Source organism: Festucalex cinctus, chromosome 20 (assembly GCF_051991245.1).
Source record: "Festucalex cinctus isolate MCC-2025b chromosome 20, RoL_Fcin_1.0, whole genome shotgun sequence".
In the NCBI taxonomy this organism is placed as follows: Eukaryota; Metazoa; Chordata; class Actinopteri; order Syngnathiformes; family Syngnathidae; genus Festucalex; species Festucalex cinctus.
The window spans coordinates 21,122,581-21,143,177 of record NC_135430.1 but is presented as its reverse complement, the minus strand read 5'-3'; the positions used below and the strand labels follow the sequence as shown (position 1 = coordinate 21,143,177).

The following is a 20,597-nucleotide window of genomic DNA, read 5'->3' as shown; positions in this document are numbered from 1 at the left end:
TAGTTTTTTTGTTTGTCTAATTCATCAAACTATTTCTTCCTCAATTTCCCACAAATGAAGGGGTGAACTTTTAGCATGTTGTATGTTCTTTGCTTTGGGTGTTGGGAAGCACACAAAGACAAAAGAGATTGATAACTTCCATTTAAGTACTTTGCCAATACTGAATTATGATATTTGAAAATGCTCGTATGCCTTGTGATTGTGATGAAACGTGTTCAAGTATTGTTTCGAAGTTACATATCAACAAAATGCAGCAAACTGACACCGAGATTCATGTCGTTACCGGCAACGTTGTTTCATCTGCACAACAAAGTGTGTTTTCATCTGCAAATGTCACTCTGAAGGCGAGAGATCAGTTTGGGCTCATAACAACGAACGAACGCTGATATGAGCACATTACATGGTACAGTACAAAACACAAACGGGATATAAACACCTATTATGTATTTTTTTGTTTGTTTTTTTGTTTACTTTGCTGTTTGCAGCCAGGTTGGCATTGCAAATCGGTATCTGTTGTCATTTGCATAACAATTGGAAATAAATGGTAAGTAAATGAAAACATTCTGGACCATCCAAAAATGAGATTTGATACACATGTATGATGATTTATGATTTGTCAAACCAAGCTATTTTTAAATGTTAATTACTAAGGAACAGAATAAGGTAGAACCACACTTTTTTTTTTTTTTTTTTTCTATTGAAGGAGCAGAACCCAATTTTTCAAACGGTACCCACCATGTTTATTTACTCAATATTCTAGTCAGCCTTGAAAATGACAGAAAATGTTTTAAATCAGCTGGGATTCTAGGGGTTATCTTTTCAGAAAATGCTTGGTAACTAAAGAGTTAATAATATGGGTGTATAACATAAATTAATAATAATAATAATAATAATGTATATGCGATAATGATAATGATAATAATAATAATGATAACAATGATGATAATAATGTAATAATAATAATAATAATAATGTAATAATGCTCTTTGCAAGTAAAAGATATTAGCTTTTAATGGCTTTTTCCTTGAAAGTTATCATTAAGATTTATGACAATGTTTCAAATGCACTACAGATTTGAGACCCCTGAGTTTCCTTTCTACAGTAAGTGTCAAGGTATATTATGCAAGGTTTGTCGGATGTAAAGTTTGATTGCCTCTTGGCAAGAACGTAAGCGCGTAAGACAGGAAGGAGAGAATTCAAGGAGAACAAATACGAAAAGGCAGAACAGAAATGTAAACCGTCATAAAAAATTGAGAAAGCAAAACGTTGCCACCATCGCGAAGGTTTCACTCCAAGAAACACTCCCACATCTCCGGTAATAACTCTTCCACTCATCCGTATCCTCGATGTGCGTGTGCGTGTGTGTGCGTGGATCATCACAACATACCATCAAATGTGTGTCATCAAGATTGCCAGACTGTGTGGGGCAAACCAACACTTGACAGGCGCTGCACAGAAGCTTGAAAATATTCCAAATGATCTGATGGATGAATTGTGGGGGGGAAATAGTATAGATTTGCTGCAACATAATGAATCTTTAATCCTTTACATACAGCACATAAATGTAATTGCGTTAATGTATCTGTTTTTCCCAGCTATCTATGAGCCATCATGCGAAGCCTATAAACATTTGGGCCGGTCCTCTGACACTTACTGGATAGACCCTGATGGCAGCGGACCTCTGGGCCCCTTCAAAGTCAACTGCAACATGACAGGTTTGTCAGGCAGTGCGTATAAATGCGCACCGTTAACCCTTTCTTCTGGGAGGGAATAGTCGCCCGTTCGTCTTTTCACCCTTTTACCTGGCATTTCATTTCATTTTGCCTCACTGCAGCCCAACGGCATAAAACGGACCTAAATCTGGCTCTTCCGCACAAGGGATCCAGGCTGGCAGCAAAATGCTCGCAAATACGGCCAATTTCGTCTGCTTGCACTAGCGCAGGGGTGTGCAAACCTTTTCATTTGAGGGCCACATACAGAAAATCAGAAGGACGCAAAAAAATAAAAAATACAAAATAAGGCAGTATTGATGGAAATAGAGGCAATAAAGACTAAACAAGAAACTGTGGTAATTTGTTTCCTGACGTGTTAAATAAACAGATAATACAAGATCACATATAGACACTTTTCCTAAAATGTCACTGCACTCCGCTGGCTCACCGCTTAGTCACACTGAATTGCACACACGCCGCAGAATGTTAAGTTTCACTTTCCCCTCCGTGGACGCGCACCTTCAAGACCTTCAATCCAGCCACACAGCCAGCCGAAACGCACACCTTGAGTGGCACTATGAGTGAGCAGGGATATGTCTTGAGTGACAGACTCATGTTAGCCGAGAACTGAAGTGTCCATTAAACCCTGCAGTCTCTGAGCTGTAAACTTCCAGAAAGAAATTTACTCTTGTGACAGCTAAACTGTCCATTTTTTTTTTGTATTATGTACGAATGTTTCCCTAGTATTCCAAGTAAAACATCATGATGACCTTGATGGCAGAGGAAGACATTCAGTTCCTGTTGGTCAAGAGTGTCTCTTTTTATTTATTTTTTATTTTTTTGTAGTACTTACTGTTATGCTTTTTCCATTTGATACAGCGTGGTGATTAAATTGTTGAAAAATGACCGTCAGAAGCAGTTAGCCAACCATTCTATGCCGCACACCCCTACAAATGTGTTCAAATTTGCTCACACCCTACGTGTGCACAATGTATATTACATTTCAAGAAAATAGACAACTTATTTTTTCTGTTTCTCCACTTTAATGGTTGGATTTTTTTTATGACATTTGTGTGCCATTCGCATATAATGTTATTCTACTGTTTGGAGGTACACAACCAAAAAAATAAGTAGTAAATATTAGGGGTGTGAATTGCCTAGTACCTGACGATTCGATTCGTATCACGATTCACAGGTCACGATTCGATTCGATACCGATTAATCCCGATACGAATTTCTAAGTCGATTGTTGCGATTTTTTTTCATTCAAATTTAGAAAATACTAATCAGTAAGCTTGTAGAGTGTAAGATTTATATGAAAATGTATTATTTATTTATCTGAAATTTCAGTCTTATAGAGGTTGTAATCTGTTTCATGTTTGAACAGCATTAAAATAAAATATTAAGGCTTAATGTTCCGTTCATATAACATTCTTCCATGCTCAAGGTGTAAATCCTAAAAAAAAAAATAAAAAAAAAAAAAAATAAAAAATCGATTCTGCCGATTATTGAATCGATTCGAGAATCGCGCGATGTAGTATCGCGATATATCGCCGAATCGATTTTTTTTTTTTAAACACCCCTAGTAAATATGTAGTCCGGCATATGTGATTATGAGTTATAATGGAAAATGCTTAAACTCCATTCATGAATTTATGTCAAAAGTGAAAAAAAAAAAAAAAAAAAAAGCAATTCTCCTTATCTATACAGTAATGTTGTTAGGTCTTATGATGAGTCCCAAATGGATTGCGCTGTCAAATTGGAGGGAAATTGGAATGGAGCTTTACCATAACATTTCATATAAAGATGGTGACAATGTCCAGTATGTCTTTACGGGACACATAATAATAATGTTGTACAATTGTGTGCATGTTTGTGCAGAGGACAAAGTGTGGACTGTTGTCCTGAACAACCTTCCACCCAAAACAACAGTGACTGGTTCCAGTAGAGAAAGACGGACCATCCTCCAAGTCAACTACAGTGCCTCTATGGACCAGGTAGCACAAACACACATCACTACTATGTACTATCTGTCTTTGCTTGCTTTAGAATCATCCAAAAATAAATAAATAAATAATTTAATATAGATATATATATATATATACATATTTTTTATTTATTTATTTTTGGTTATTGGTTATACAACCCCTAGCAAAAAGTATGGAATCACCAGTCTTGGACGAGCACTCACTCAGACGTTTTATTCTGTAGATCGAACTCAGATAAAAAGCATGAAACAGTCGTAAGGTCATTCCAAAGTGCAACATCTTGGCTTTCCGAAACACTAAAAGAAATGAAGAAAAAAAAAAAAAAAACATTGTGCTGGTCAGTAAATGCTCGTTAGTCAGCAGTTAAAAACAGTGCAGTTATCACACCTCTTGGGGGGGGGGGGGGGCTGCTGGACCAAGTGGATTGGGCAAGAATCATGGCTCCAACAAGGGGAGATGTCTCTTGAGACCAAAGACAGGATTATCAAACTTCTCGCAGAAGGTAACTCTGCACGTATGGTTGCCAAAGATGAGGGCTGTTCACAGTCAGCTGTATCAAAGTACAAACTTATTATTAAATACACATCCAGTGTATTAACTACTTGCATTTGCGGCATCAGGCTTGCTATAAGTACGACTTTCACAACTTTCTGTATTACTACTATCCCAACAGCATATTTTTAGCTCAGCAACACTATGAGATTATTTTCTATTCAAATATCAGCAACACGGGCAAGCTGCAAAACAGCCTTTTAATCATTAATGGCTCATAACAGAGAAATTGCACGTATTGAATTGCAATATCCGGAAACCCTGCAGCATCATATAGTAAATTCTGCTCTTTTTATGTTTGGCAGAAAAGTGATTCACAAAGTCTGGACCTCAGGCCCAGGGATTTTGATCATCTTGACACTACAAATAAAACTCAAGAGATTGAACAAAACTTCCTATTCTTTTTAGTTTAAAATGGCTTACCGGTACCTTAGCATGAATCCAATAATGCATTGTAATCCTGCATGCTAAAATAGCTAAAATAGCAATATGTCACCCATTTGTTGCTTTTTCTGCTTCCATTTCTTCTTCTACTTGTTTTTGATGGTTGTCAAATACTTTTACCACCACCTTCTGGCCACCGGTGGCAATGCACCCATAATATTTGCCAACCGCCAGAAGAAAGTCAATATGATAAGGAAATGGCAAAATTTTGTGTGCCAGCCCGAGCTCTAATTTTAATATTATACAAGTCGTGCTTAAGTGCAAGTTGTAAGACTGCCAAACTATGGAAAAAAAAAAAAAAAAAATGACTTAGTGTGAAAAATATGGTCTAACTATTGATCAAAGGTGGGCATTCAGCAAAACTGTCATTGATGGACATCCATTTTCTTGGTGATTAATGATTGACGAGAAACTTTGTCAATATAATCATCAATAACTGGGTCACAGACTGACGGACTGACAGACTGACGAATGATGAAACGAAAACATTGTTGGACTCCCACTTCTTTAATGCCTCTCAAGTAAGTTGAATTTGTTTTCTCACCTTATTTAATCACACAAACATCTTCTGTTGCCAATAGCTGACACCGAGGAAAAAAAAAAAAAAAAAAAAAAAAAAGAACAACAGAGTCAGACGAAAATGCCGACACCAACAACAACCTCCTCATCTAGTTCAGTCGCGCTCCTCGCTGCCCTCCCGTGAGTCGCGTAATGCATTCCTAAACACTTGGAGACGAAACGGCAGAACAGAAATACGGGCGGAAATATATGTGCCACCAGAAATGGAATCTGAATCATTTACATTTGAATCGCTTAACTTGAATAATTACGTTGAAAAACTGACTTTGAAGCACACTGTCGAGCTGTTCGATGAACAATTTGTTCTGCTGTGTCGTACTTTCCGACATGCAATCAAGAAAAAAATGGACATATTGTGTTCCATTAACAACCGCATGATGTTCAGAATATTGCTCGGATGAGAAACCGACGTAACGACATCATCGATTAGAAGGCAAATCAAATGACAGCAAATTGGGTGGTTGGTTTTTGTGCCTGGTGAATCGCACACAGTGTCACATTAGCAAATAGAGACGTGTTTAATATCGTGTATGTATCTGCAGAACTGTGACTTCACATTTCCTTGTGTAGTTTAATTTCCTCTGCACAGTGCTAATTTGGTGCTTTTCGCAATCATGGCAAAAGTGACAAGTTAAATTTGCACATTAAAATACAGAACTTGGGTGATGCTTTTTTTTGTGTACAAATTGTATGCATTTTCATTTTCATATGCAAGACAGTCGTTTCGACAAGCTTAATAGATAGTAATAAAGCAAATTGTTGTTCCATTACCGCGTGATTCCTCTGGAGACACACAATATATGAATCATGTACTGTAACTATGGCAACAGCGATGCCGCTAACCTGCCATCATGGAGCCCAATAAACCTCACTGCGTTTCTATTATATTTGAAGTCGCTGCCAGCATGCCTTTTGAAATATGGCTGATTTCGGCACGCAAGCGTCGGCTTGGCTGAAAGTGAGGGAGTACTTTGGTGGCTGGTGCCGCATGCAAATATCACATTTACAGCCAGCCGCAAAGGAAGTGGCAGCTGATCATTGTGCTGACAGCTGCAACTTAGAAGGCCCGTCAGACGATCCCTCAAACAGGGGAGGAAGTTCCACTACATCAAGTGTAACGACACTTATTTCATTTACCTCAGTTGAATGTTTTATCTTTTTTTTTTCTTTTGCTGAATATTTTTATATACATATCACGTGACACATATCATTTTGATCATTGAAAACGTAATTTGGCAAAACTATTTTTTTTGTTTACTTGAAATTTGTCTTTTATTCAATTACAGTCGTTACGTCAGTGGTATGTGTTTACTAGGGATGGGCAAGTACCAATACCAGGTATCGTATTGGGTCGATACATGGCCTTATTTCAAGGTAGTTGCGACGGTGGCCATAGCTATTAATTTGATTAAAAAAACAAAATTAAAACTGCTACATTGGGATATATAGGTCTTTCTTTATCTTGCTGCTGTGTGGGGAAAATCTTGTGTATCAAAAGTGCTAGTGGTATTGGTACTTGATATCGGTGTCGGAGACTATGCAAGTGCCGAGTACTTCTGCTGGTATCGGTCTGAAAATAAGTTGCTGAACATCACTAGTACTTAACTTTGTTTGTTTGACTATTTGAATGAATGAATGAATGAATGAATGAATGTAATAGCGACATCCCAGTCAGCAAATTTGGTGTGGCCCAGTGGTGGGCCACATAAGGCACTTGGCCCGCAATGAATTACGGTCCTTTGGTGGCCCACATCCGGCATCCACCATGTGGGCCACATGTGGGCCTTATGTGGCCCACATCGTGGATGCCGGATGTGGCCCAGCGTAGAGCCAGCTGTGGTTATACAATTTGGCTTCGATGTGGGCCACATAAGGCCCACATGTGGCCCACATGGTGGATGCCGGATCTGGGCTACCAAAGGACCGTAATTCATTGCGGGCCAAGTGCAAGTGCCTTATGTGGCCCACCACTGGGCCACATCAAATTTGCTGACTGGGATCCATGCTGCCTGAAAATAATTTTGACAAAATAAAGTATGTAAAAAATAAAGTATGTAATTTTCTATGACATTCTCAAAAGAGCATTCACTGTGCAATCGTAGGCAATTTTCTCTGTTATTTGAATGGCACAAAACATCTCTTTAATTATACCCTCCCTTGTTACTCCTGTAGTTTCACGTTCCAAGCAAACCCAATTAAAAGAGTACTTTTGTTTTTTTTGTTTGTTTTTTTTTGCAGGTGACGGCCATCACCACCAGCGCAGAACACTGTGAGCAACAAATCACATACAGTTGCCGTATGTCCAGACTGCTGAACACTCCAGGTGCGGTATCGCTATTTTTTTGGAACTTTTATGCACGTATCGTATTTTAATGTGAAATTTGCGAGAATACAGAAGAAGGCGTTTTTGTGGTCAAAGAGCTGCAATACTTCCTTTTAGCTGCATAAAATCTAGAAATGAATTCTAATCGACCCAAGTTGGCTGCGCCTGTTAGCAATTGTTTGGAATGAAAAGTGTAAAAGTTGCCAACCACGACTCGATTAACTCTGATTACATTCAGTTGTGTTCGATTTGTTTGGATTTGGCTACTGTGTAAAATGTCCGTTTGATTTAAATGAGCAAATCAAGTGTGGCTTGTGAAAAATATAAGAAGGTTTGACTGTGTGTTATGTACTACTTGTTAACAGTTTTTTGCGGATGGAGAAATGTGATCTCGCTTGAAAGGCAGCTGCTTTTAATGTTTGTTTTGCTTTGCTTAAAAAAAAAAAAAAAAAAAAAAAAAAGGAATTAGCCCAACATCTTATTTAACGTATTTAGCGCATAACAATCTAACGAGCATCTTGTCAGATCCACTTTCCGCTCTCACAAAGCTGTAAACCGAAATGCACGCGGGCATCACAACAGTGCACCCAAAGACCCACTGTAGGGAATTGCTTCATAAAGACAAAACACGACAGCAATTAGAGGTCCGAGAGGATCGTGTGTGTGTGTGTGTGCGTGCGTGCGAACGAACGTCTCTGTTCTTGATAGAGGAGGTCAAAAGAAATATTGATAGGTGTGTTTTCTAGTGTGCAGTTTCAACTTTACAATTAACCTCCAGTCCACAAAGGCGTTCAACCTGTCGATGACCAAAAGACACACAAACGCACACGATATTAATAGGGCGCTCTTTTTGTGTTCCACGCACACACATGGCCCCTCATTGACTAGTTTACTCCTAATTCGCCACCTCGCGAGTCAGGGAAATCCAATTACCAGTCTACAGTGACTGAAAAGTTGTGCCAGGAAAAATCATTTACCCCAAATTTCCCCTCTATAAATGAGCTGTCAGCTTTCATCAAATGGGCGAGTCGGCAGCGTTTCCATTGCGCACGTCGGCACGCGTGCGCACAACACGCTCGCACTTGCTATTCTGGACTCTCGTCTTCGACAACGGGGTTTTCTGGAGCTAAACCAAGCGTTAAATGGGAATTATGGTCTGCCGCTAGTGACGCCTCTCGATTAGGATGCTGCAGAAATGCTCCTAATTGTCCAACCCCGCCTCTTTTCTTTTGCACGTTGGGGACTTGTGTTGTTTCAAGTCGAGACTCGCGCGTTCAATGTAGCTTTTCGTTATTGTGGGTGGGATGCAATAAATGCAGATGAGACACAAGAATCCCCGACTGGGATTCATTTTCAGGGCTCAGACCAGTTCACATTTTAACAAACAGTTTGTGTATCAATGTCAAATTGATGAGCATTCCCGTCGATATTCATGTTGCATTACGACCTTAAACATAAGCAACTGCTGTCCAGCTAAAGGATCATCTGCGGTCCAAATTAATAATGTGATTCATCTGCGCTAATAACGTGATAATTGTGTGCGATTAAACACCGAGTTGACGCTTTAAGAGCTCGTGTGAACTCAATTTGTTTAAAGTAAGGCAGCTCAAGGTGAAGATTCTTTTCATCTCACTTTTTCGTCATGCCTGGTGCCAAATGCTGCATCATGCACGTATCAGTGGTTATTTCAATAAAAGGAGTGTAGGCGTACTGCGCATTGATCTGATCTTGCTTTAACGTGTCTTCGGTGTCAGCGGCGTTAAGTCGCGTTTACACTCGGAAGTCCAAATCCAACAACAACAGAGGACGTTCAACATTTCACATACTTTGTTTGCCGTGTGGTTGTTTATCATAAGAAGACCAGCTTTGTTTTAAGTAAAGGTGTGTTTTTGTAATCTTCTTTTTGTGGCCAAAAGAGGATTATTCTCAGTCAACCCATTGAAGGATTTTAGGCTAACCATTCTAAACATTAAAAAAAAAAAAAAAAGAGCGACATATGCAGCATCTGGTTTCATACAAAAGTTCCCATGCAGTTAACAGTTAGATAAACATGTGACTAATCAGTTTTTGGGTATAACAAGCAGAAGGTGATGCGAGTTACTGGAGGTTAATGAGGCTCTTGCGCGTCTCATCCACTTGATTATTGTTTGCTCTCATTTGTTTCCACGTTCGTCATTAACCTTTTCAAATGCATCAACAGGCCGAATTCCCAAGTTGCTTCTCTCTTATTGCCTATTTATTTTTTTTTAGATTGGGAAGCCATCATCACTCTTCAGCTTCAGAAGAGTGTCAAAATGTGCATTTTCATCCCACACAACCAAAAATAATTTTTAAATAACACATTGGTGGTACTTTGAGGTTTATACGCCTCTTCCTAAAGTCATTAAAATGAGATTACAGGCCTCTAAATAATTGATTCCATATGAACCCAAACTAATAGAGGGAGCCATGAAATATTTCATCACTGTAAATGCCATAGGAATGTTAATGTTGCTTTTAAATAAAAAAAGTCACAATGTTGAACGTGAGCATAAAATGTTTGTGCACTTGATTGGCCATTTTACCATCTTTTCATTCAATTTCTTAGAATTCAGCCGGCAGCTGCTTCGATGATTGCAATGCTTCTGAAGTAAACAGTATGTTAGTTAGGGCTAAGTGCACCCCCACCCCTCGTCACTGGTGTTCCACAGGGTTCAATTCTGGGGCCTCTGCTGTTTCCGTTGCATCCGCAGCTCCACGGGTTCCATCTTAATAAAGCAACTGTGTTTGTTTCAACATGATCTATAAATATAGGATAGAATTTCCATAGAAATCAGTACCTTCAACAAGTTTAAGAACCAGTGGATTATTGTGACCCTAACGTCAACTCGCACGTGTTGACTGTGTGCGTATTCACTCTTGCGGATGTGACGAGGAGCGTGTCATTGGCTCTTAACTGTTTGGAATGGCGTCATTAAGTTTAACTATCCCTTTATATTTGCCGTGATATCTCTTTATGTTGGCCTGTTGGGGATATACGTTGTTGCACATCTTTCATTACCCGACTAATGTTCTGGCTACAGTGTCGTTAATTTGTGAGGTGACTTCAGCCATGAAGAAAGGCGGGGCTAGAGAGGGGTACGAGTGTTAAAAGTGAATACTGAAATAAAAGTGGAAAGAGAACCGCTACCCGGGTCCTCGGGCATATTTCCCGACTCTCAGCATCACCACAGCGATACTCACTTCATTTACCCATTATTGGCAAGAGGCTAATTAACATGACAGAATCCACTCAGGCAGCGCAACCAATTCAGGGCAAAGGGGGACGTGGCGGTCTTCTCCCGCTTCAGGCTGCAGAGTGGAGTCAGGTTTTATAAAGCGCAGCAAATGAAGAGATGAAATTGGCTTGCAACCTTTCTGTATTCTTGCGTTCACCGCTGCTACGGCGTCGAAGGTGAATTTGTTACAAAGTTTAGCCAAAGAAAGAGAAAAATGCTGGGACTGGTCACACAAAACATTTGCACGCCGTGATGTGCCGTTTGCTGCCGTGATGCGTCGTTGCTCGGGATAATGCCGTCATATGTTGTGTTGACAGACTTGCGTGTCGTACTCTGCCTCGTTGTCGTCGGTCGACCTGAGTGCGGCGATTTACCACTTAGCCGCACAGGCGCAGTGTCGGCAAAGAGTGTGCTACACTTTACGCAACATTAAGCTCGCACCAGACAGAGTTTGCAAGGGCAGCATCTTGCTCCCCCCCCCCCCCCCCCCCCCTCACTTTTTATTACCCTGTAGGGATTTATCCCTATTTATTTTTTCAAGTAGTGATCTTGCAAGATTCTTTCTCTCTATCACAACAGGAACTCGACGTGTTTACGATGCAATCTGATATAAGGCGGCTTGTGGTTACTGCGGGTCAAAAATCAGACCAATCGGTGGCGAATCAGCCTGCGCGTTACAACACGTAACTTCAATGTGGCCGATGAGAAAAGCGGACGCTCTTGCATTTTCAAATGTTTTCAATCTCGCACTCTTTGGTGGAGACGTCCACGTCGCCACCTATTAGGAACGAGATGTACGGGGCCCGACGCCATTTTGTCAGTTGTGACGCCGGTAAACTGGGCGCAAGCCTTGCCGTTCGCGTGGGTCGGATTCACATTCAACCCGGTTTTTTTTTCCCTCATCGGTGAAATCTGGGGCTTAAATTGTGTGAATGTGAATTCTTCTTTTGCGATATTATAAGCGGTGTTGAATTTAATCATCATTACTTTGTCATCTGCTGAGTGATTACTATAATCCACACGCTGGAAAGAAGTCACGAGGGGATGAGTAGTCCGTGTGTGGCTGAAAGCAGTATTTTTTTATTTATTTTTTTATTCACCTGCTGCTCCACCGATGTTCCCCTGCCCTTTTCATCCATATCATTTGATTTGGCGCCTTATGCTGACCCTCCTTTACCACCATCATTCAATTATTATTATTTTTTAATTAGCTAAATGTTTGTGTGTAAATCGTAGTCTGCGCGTTTACGCGTATGCTGTGCCCGATCAGGAAGTAGCCAGCCAATCACGTTGCGGCAGGTCATGTTTCACTCAAATACTATTCGACTGAGTCGGCGTGCGACGGTGGGCCCTCGTTGCGAGTAGTGTTGTTCCGATACCGTTTTTTGGCTCCCGATACAGATACCCAGCTTTGCAGCATCGGCCGATACCGATACTTGAGGTTTTTTTTTTCCCTCAACATGAAAAAGCTGTCCTGCCATTGGTTCAGAGCTTTCAAGGGCCAATAGGATAACTTAGATCAGCATGCAGTGAACATGTCACATATCAGTGAATGTTGTGCACGAGCAAGACACAAGATGCTGCATCCAAAATCCTATATTAGCGTTGGAATTAATGGTATCGGCATGTTACTTGTGAATAGTCACCGATACCGATACCACTGTTTTAATGCAGTATCGGTATCGGAACAACGCTAGTTGCTACGGGAGAGCCAGTGGTGGACACGGCGACTTTCCAATGTCCGTTTTAAACATAGTGCAGATGAAGCATTAATATTTTTTTTTTTCACCAGCACGCACTTGAAAGTTGCCCGCATTTGCGAGTGGAATGCTCGCACTGCCGAGCACTGAATAATCGTGACAATTTGAATTCTTTGGTCTCCGATGGATTGCGTCTTTTCCCAAAATGGCCCTTACTCATAAATTGATGAATGTTTCCATTTTATTCTTATCCCACAAATGCAATATTAATCAGAAAACCATGTTTTGACTCACGGGGACACATCGACCGTATTACTGCAAAGAAGATTTTTGACTTGCTTTCTCCTTTATAAGAAAGAATTAGTGAGTGATTCCCATAATCTCGGTCGTTAACACTGAAAATACTTTTAGTTCTCACAGTGCACATTCAGGCTATTATTTTCACTTTGTGGTGTTTACATTCAAAGTGTTCAATAGAAAAGGCCACAAAGTACCAATGTAATCCCTGAACAAATTGTAGCACTGTGCGCATATTATTGGTAGCGATGCAACAATTTTGTGAGCCATTATATGCATTTCAATACAGCTTCAGGCAGTGCACCAAATTGAAGTGGTCAAGGTGAGTTATGGAGGTTCATCATTTAATATGGCACTTTAAAAAAGACGTGCATTGCTGCCTATACAATCCAAAGCACATAGTGAAACACGAGTGTACAGTTCAACATTTTTTACACAAATCATGCACTCTATTTATATTTTATGTTGCTTTTTTTTTTTTTTTTCTGTCTTTGTGCCTGTGGCTTCTCTCGTCTTTTCTTCGATCATCCATTTCTTCTGATTTTTCTTTGTATCACATCTGCTCTGTGAGACTCTGTGAAAGAGCCTTAGGATGAGCCTTGGGGGCTACGTATAAATAAGTTCCACTCCTAGAAGCACACACACACGCACGCACACATATATACGTAAGAATGCACTTAGAACCTCTGTTCACTCTCATTGACATTAACCACTGTTAATTATTAGCTAATAACTGTGTTATTGCTCTGGTGTGTGCACGTTCCTTATATTACAGTGTGGAGATCATCGCCTCACAGCAGCATTAAACGTACCCCCCCCCCTTAGAAAAACCTCGAACCGTGGTTAGGGCTCACGTGGGTAAGATTTCAGACCGCTTGCTGAGTGATCAAATGATCTGCTCCGCGTCTCTGTTGGGAGATTTTCACGTTAATTGCTGCAGAGATTCAGTAGCACAACTGCAAATCTTTTTTTTTTTTTTTTTTTTCAAATGTCCTATAGCCATCGCCTCCATTATTTTTTTTTAATTCCATATATTTAAGATCAGACATAATTTATCAAGTACTGATACATATACTGTAAACTAGTTGTTTTTTTTTTTTTTCTTTTTTACTATGCAATTATGCACAGGCTTAGTTACATTCATTTGTTTCTCTGAAATAGTATGAAAAATACCAGGAAAATGCATGTAACCTTTTTTTTTTATTTTTTTTTTAAGCTACGGCTCATTTGGCACACTCAAGAGGTGTCTACTGCATTTCCGTCAGCGTTTAACGTTATCTTTGATTAAAGACGCATAAAACAAAGTAACATTTACATTTACAGGAAGTTAATAGCTTTAAATCAATTTCTGACATGCCTGCCTGTCTATTTGTCTGTATCCTATCTAACGTTGACACTTTACCGGCACAAACTCACTTTTTTTTTCTTTTTTTTTTGTATCCTATTTTGCATATTTACATCATGCCCAACCGTACCATCGGCCTTTATCCCACATCCAAAAATGCACACGCTATTCATACTGCAGAACAAGGAAAAGGGCAGTTTGGGGAAAAAACAAATAGTCAAAATAGTGCATCAAGCATGCTGATCAGAAGAAGTAATAGAGAAAAAGTGCCATGTAAGACTTTTGATTGATGTAGAATGACAAAAAAAACAAATGGAAAGAGTCAAAGGAGAGAACTGGAGTGGAAGCAGATTAGTTTGTTTTCTGCAACTTGCCCTTGACACGGAATGATATGCCGCTAGCAACGTGCTACAAAGTCTTGACGCACACCTCAAATGAATACATATTGCCCTCAATGAGATTGACTGAGCTTTAGTCACTTTCACTTGCATGCACACCGACACTCACTAACAATTGTTCATTAACAAAAAAAAAGCCATATGGCGGCTTGAAAGATAAAATGCAAAAAAAAAAAAACTTTTGAGGAGTATTTATAATGTTGTCTCACTTGTAAATTGTTGAGCAGTTGATCTCAATTAGGATATCTTGGGCCATTGCTTGCTTGCCATTAATTCTCTCGAAAGTTGCCAAAGTGTAGTGCATGACCGCAAACCGGTCATCAAAGTGGCGTTCCTCTGATGGATCGCTCACGCTAAAGACATTCATTTACATGCAGCGTAATGGAAAGCCTTTTTACCTGTCTCCTTCCTTTACCCTCACGCTTTTATACGTCATAAAACACGTTTATTGTCTTTGGCGTGCACGGGGCCCGGAGTCTGCAATGCGCGTGCCGCAATCACTGAAGGCGTTTTTCAGCGCAGTCTCGGATTACGGCGGCGCATTAGACCAACTGGGAAAAACACCAGGAGAAAACTAGCGGAACTATCATTTGGCGGCACTAATGATGCAACACACGGAGGGAAGTTGATTATCCACATTGACCTTGAGGGGGTATTACAAAAAACACAGAAAGTTGGATGAGGGAAACTGAAGTAGCCTAAGCTTCCACAAGCTACCACAAGCATGCTGTATATACTGTGGGTCTTTTCATTTAACTCATTTGCTCCCAATAACGTGTAAATAAGTTTTGTTTTGTTTTAAGTGTCCCAAAGACGTATTTATGTTTTTTGTTTTTTTTGTTTTTTATGCTAGAGCATACAGAAGGCTTTGCTGCAGCCTCTCAACTGCGAAGAACGGTGGCAGAAATGGTAGTTATTACACAAACGGCCAGCAGGTGGCAGCAGAGCAAAGGAGATCAACCAGGGCCATGTAGAAAAAAAAAAGCTCAATTACTTACAATTTTGAATAGATTTGTGAAAACTGATAAAACTTAGCTCTCTTCTAATGCTAATTGCTGCAAAACGGAAACAGATAGAAACATACTTTTTTTTCCTGATAAAAGAAGAGACTTTAATCTTTCTTTTGGTAGGTTCCATGTTTTTATAGCAATAGAACACAATATTCTGTGGGCCTTGCAATATCAGTCAAAATCCAGTAAAACAGCCGGGAGCGAACGGGATTGCAAAATGTGAAAATGGCGGCAAGCGAATGAGTTAAATACATTGAGAGTAAGCAAAATACGATTATGGAGGGTTTTTCCACTAATATCCATATTTTTTTAAGTGGATCTATTTTATGGAAGATGACAATGGTTGACATGGAAGTCTCTGCAGCACTAATTACTGTCACAGTCAGACTCCCTGTTGTGTCAGCATTTGCAAAATAAACAGCGCCCATTGGCAAGGAAACCCGAGCAATAACAATCACTGCAGGTAGAAATTACGGAGGTTTTCATTTGACTTGACGACAAAATTCACATTCAGATATGCTTGGAGCTACTTTCATTTATATTAATTAAATGCGTTTTTCTACTTTTTTAAAATGCCATAGGCCTGTTAAATAATGGGGTGTTTTCATTTTTATTCATAAAAAAACAAAATAATGACCACACAGTAGATAATTGACTATATATTTGAATTTTACAGAGAAATCTCCGGTTAGCTACTAGTGTTGTTCCAATACCATTTTTTGGCCCCCCGATACCGATACCCAGCTTTGCAGTATCGGCCGATACCGATACCATACCGATACTTACGGCATTTTTTTCCTCAACATGAAAAAGCTGAAGCTGCATCCAAAATCCTATATTAGCTTTGGAATTAATGGCATCGGCATGTTACTTGTGAGTAGTCACCGATACCGATACCACTGTTTTAATGCAGTATCGGCGCTTCTGCCGATACCAGTATCGGTATCGGAACAACACTATGAGCTACAAAAGCATTTGTTGGCATATAGTCCCCCTTTGTGGGGTTTTGTGGATGGAGGGTGGGGGGGTTCGGTGGCAGGGGGTGGGGTTTTGCGAAATGGCATACAGGCAAATAAGTGAGGGGGGAAAAAAAAACGGAAAAATATTTGTGCTCTGCCTTGGATTACAGTCCCAGAGGGTCGTAACTGTTTGGGATTGTGATCAAGTTGCTGGAATAATGTTACAGAACAAAAACAAAACCAGGGCATTAGCTTTGTACTTTCACTGCTTTATATCGAACAAACATGGGAGTGACGTCTGGCAAAGTGGCTGCGAGTGCCGAGAAGCTCAAATGGATCGGGAATCTCAATTTTGCGCCACCGGCTATGTTGACTAAATAGTCGTGCGCCAACAGGCTCACGCGGCGTGGAGATAAAAGAGAGGAGGAGATGCCGTGATGCTCATTAACCCGCTGGAGGGGGAACAGCTGGATCACCGCAACCATCTGCAACGCGGTTTCCTCTCCAAACAACACTCTTTAGCCTCATCTCTCACATACAGACACAAAAAAAAAAAAAAAAACCCTGACACACATAGCCCCAATCTGTCTGTTCCTCTTTTGTTGCCACACAGAGACCTCTCTGTCTCGCTCTGCCTTGCCTCATATGTATCATCATGAAACACACACACACGCTCTGAACCTTCTCGCCCTCTCAAGTCCTTCATTTTCCAGCTGTGTCGGCGAGCGGTACCGGCCACTTTGTCGCTCTGACAAGGGTCAGCAAACCCGGGGGAGGGAGAACTCTCCGTCTCGTCCTCCCTGACTGGCAGAATGAGCGGAGTGGGAGGCGCGATACGAGGGCACCCATGGAAAGGATGGGGGGGGGCGGGGTCAGCTGGCCAGCTTCACGGGATGGAAGTGTGGATTACAGCAAGGCATTATGGGATTGAAAGGGGGTCAAGTGAACCACGGCGTGATTGATCACGATGCTGGTGGATGAAAAAAGGGAGTTTGTCGAGAGCGGGGTTTCGTCAGGGGGCGGTGCACGCGTACACGCACACAGACTGACTTTTAAATTATGGGATAGCAACACAAAAGGCAAACAGGAAAAAAAAGATTCTGAGATCTAATTTGAAATGGATCCACAGTTGACGAAATTCGGAAATTAACAATGAATGAGGTCAAGAACTGTTATTGTTCGAAACTTTATTGTTCCGAACTCCTATTTACATGAAAGTTTTGTATTGAGCCTTGATATCAGTCCATGCAGTTTGACTTCCATTTACTGCATGTCATTTTGGACTTCTTTAGACCGCAAACTTGCAATTTGGCATACGGCATACCCCTTTAACTCATTTACTCCCAAAAACGTATAAATAGGTTCTATTTCAAATATTACCATGCCCCCAAAGATGTAATTATACATTGTGGCTTTGATGCAACCTCTGAACTGAAGAGAATGCTTGAAGCAATGGTAGTTATTACAAAAACGGCCAGCAGATGGCAGCAGAGTATAAGAGATCAAAAAGCTCTTTTCCCCACTATTTTAAACAGATTTGTGAATAATGATGAAACTTAGCCATGTTCTAATGCTAACTGATGCAAAATGGAAACAGCTAGAAATACACTTTTTTTTTTTCCTGATGAAAGAAGAGACTTTAATCTTTCTTTTGGTAGGTTCCATGTTTTTATAGCCATAGGACACAATATACTATGGGCCTTGCAAAATCAGTCAAAATCCAGTAAAACAGCCAAAATGTCCTGGGAGTGAATGAGTTAAAGGGAATGAGAGGAGTCGCTTCTTTCGGCTCGGCTGTGAATCAAGTCGTCTGTGTTCACTCCCACAACGGTGCATACTGTCCGTTTCTAACCGTGACAAACTGCATAACTTGGAGTCGCCCGCCCCTGCGCGCACTGCGATCGCCTCAATTATTATGCTCACCCCTGGCGTCTTAACACACTCAAACGGATATGCAATTCAAACTAGCCTTCCACAGACGCATTTTCTATCACTTTGGAAAGTGCTTTGCGTGCCAATTAGAAATTTGCGCACGCCTAAATACCCATGCATAATCCAGAGAGATTGTCGACTCGACAAAGGTGAGAGCTGTATACAGTTTTAGGTTGCCCTTACACTGTACTGTGTGCTGCACTTCCCCCCCCCCCCGAGTCACGACTTTGCCACCGCAACATAAGCGCCGTCTTAAAGCTGGAGCAAATGGTGATTAGAAGATGCTTTCAAGCTGAAAGTTGTGTCCTCGCTTGGGAAATGTCCTAAGAAATTGCTATGCTGTGGAATTTCCTGCCACAATAATCATATTATCCAAGCAATGTACCACACCATTAAGTAGACCTGCGTTTTATGTTATCCAAAATTGGCATCGAGAGTATGGCAAATGAGTAGTTACTTGTGATTGACACTATCTGACTATAGTATGTGAATCGTTTTCTCCCTTCTGTGTTATTAAACTACATAATTAAAACGGACCCGAGTGTGATGTTTTGCAGTTGTATGCCACTGCAAAATGCAACCACAATGATGAACACGTTGTTAAATTAATACAGGCAGTCGTTTTTGTAAAAGGCAGACTTTTGACAACAGCTGTGTTGGATCTCGTTATTTTTCCGCGGCAGTTCGCTTCATGCGGTCTGTGCACGTTTATTATTGTAATTATTTTTAGTACAATGGCATAACTTGGCTTAATTCGTTTTCATTGAAATCCATTTGAGAGCTTTGACTTCTTGCTGGGCGAGCGTATTTGTTGCGCTCAGGATGTTTTTTTTTTTTTTTTTTTTTTTTTTTTTTTTTTCTGGCTTTGTGAAGTGGGAAATGGCAAAGCATCACAGCAGTCAGATAGACACTCAACATCCTGTTACAGTGTGAAGCCCTGCCTGAAATTTTTTTTTTTTTTTTTTTTTTTTTTTTTGGTTGTCAACTGCATTGCACAGCGACAAAAGGCATCAGCACATAACTGTTGTGGTGGGAAGAGTATTTTTTTTTTTTTTCGTTCTTTTTTGGACCGCAGCCGTGTGTGTGCATGCACAAAACATGTTTATCAAGATTGGAGCATATATTGTATTGAAAAACTTGGGAGCAGTCAACAATTTTGATAAGGGAAAAATGATAAGGGAGCAAAAGCAAGAGAAAAACTTAAATGGCACTTTAGCAGAAGTGTGACTTTTTTTTTTTTTTTTTTTTGATCTGTTGTGTCCCCCACAGTGCATCTCTGTAGGGGGTGATTGTGAGACTTGCTCGAAGGTCACTGACTGCTTCTGCAGGTGTTCCCGCGGCCGCTTTTTCCCAAGGGACTTTGGAAATGATCATAATTCATTTTCAGGGTGCATGACAAGACTCGTACTTGAGCTGTAAACTGTGATTAGATTCGCCGCGTGATATGAAGACACCTTGCTGTGTGAGTAAGTTCAGCTTTTAGCAGTGTTCCATTGCAGGGCTATCACATAAAAAAAAAAACATGGTGACCTTCTGAGGAGGTTTTAAAAGGAGTCACTTTTCTACTTAACATTTATTTTATTATTTGCTCATTCACTTGCAGCCATACAATGATACTGTAAATATGAGCATCGCATCTTATAGTGCACTTAAGCTAGCATTGGTTTAATGGCAGAAATCTTCTATGGGTTGTTCCTTAGATTTTTCTCCATGTTGTTCCCTTAACCTTCTCCGATACGTGTAATGAATGGCCGCTGAAACTATTTATTCGACGTTTTGGCTTTTCATCTATTTTCTACTTGAAGGGAAAAGTTACAGTCCAGAAAAATGGAATAATATATGCCACAAAAAATGCCTAAGAAAGCACAAAAACAATGTTAAGTTTTGTGTGATTTTAATGTAAAAAATACGTGTATTGGTTGTAAATGGGGTCATGTCAATCCCACTGAAATGCTGCATGAGAATAATGATGGCGCAGTTGAATGAAGAACCTTCTGACCTCTGCCAGCTATTGCAATATGTGCACACGGATTTCTAAGGGAGCATCGTCTGTGATACGATACAGCGAGTGCGCGCACGGTTGAGTTTTTGTTTGCAGTAT

General features: G+C 40.3%; 1 protein-coding gene across 4 annotated transcripts in view; it reads left to right on the top strand.

Annotated features, from left to right (window-relative positions):
- cntnap2a (contactin associated protein 2a) overlaps positions 1–20,597 on the top strand; it is a 232,632-nt gene that overhangs the window by 141,276 nt on the left and 70,759 nt on the right. For all 4 annotated transcript variants that reach the window (XM_077508750.1, XM_077508751.1, XM_077508749.1 and 1 more), the window contains 3 exons: positions 1,596–1,715; positions 3,594–3,709; positions 7,514–7,598. In XM_077508750.1, the coding sequence (XP_077364876.1) occupies positions 1,596–1,715; positions 3,594–3,709; positions 7,514–7,598 (321 nt within the window). The remainder of the gene's footprint in view (positions 1–1,595; positions 1,716–3,593; positions 3,710–7,513; positions 7,599–20,597) is intronic.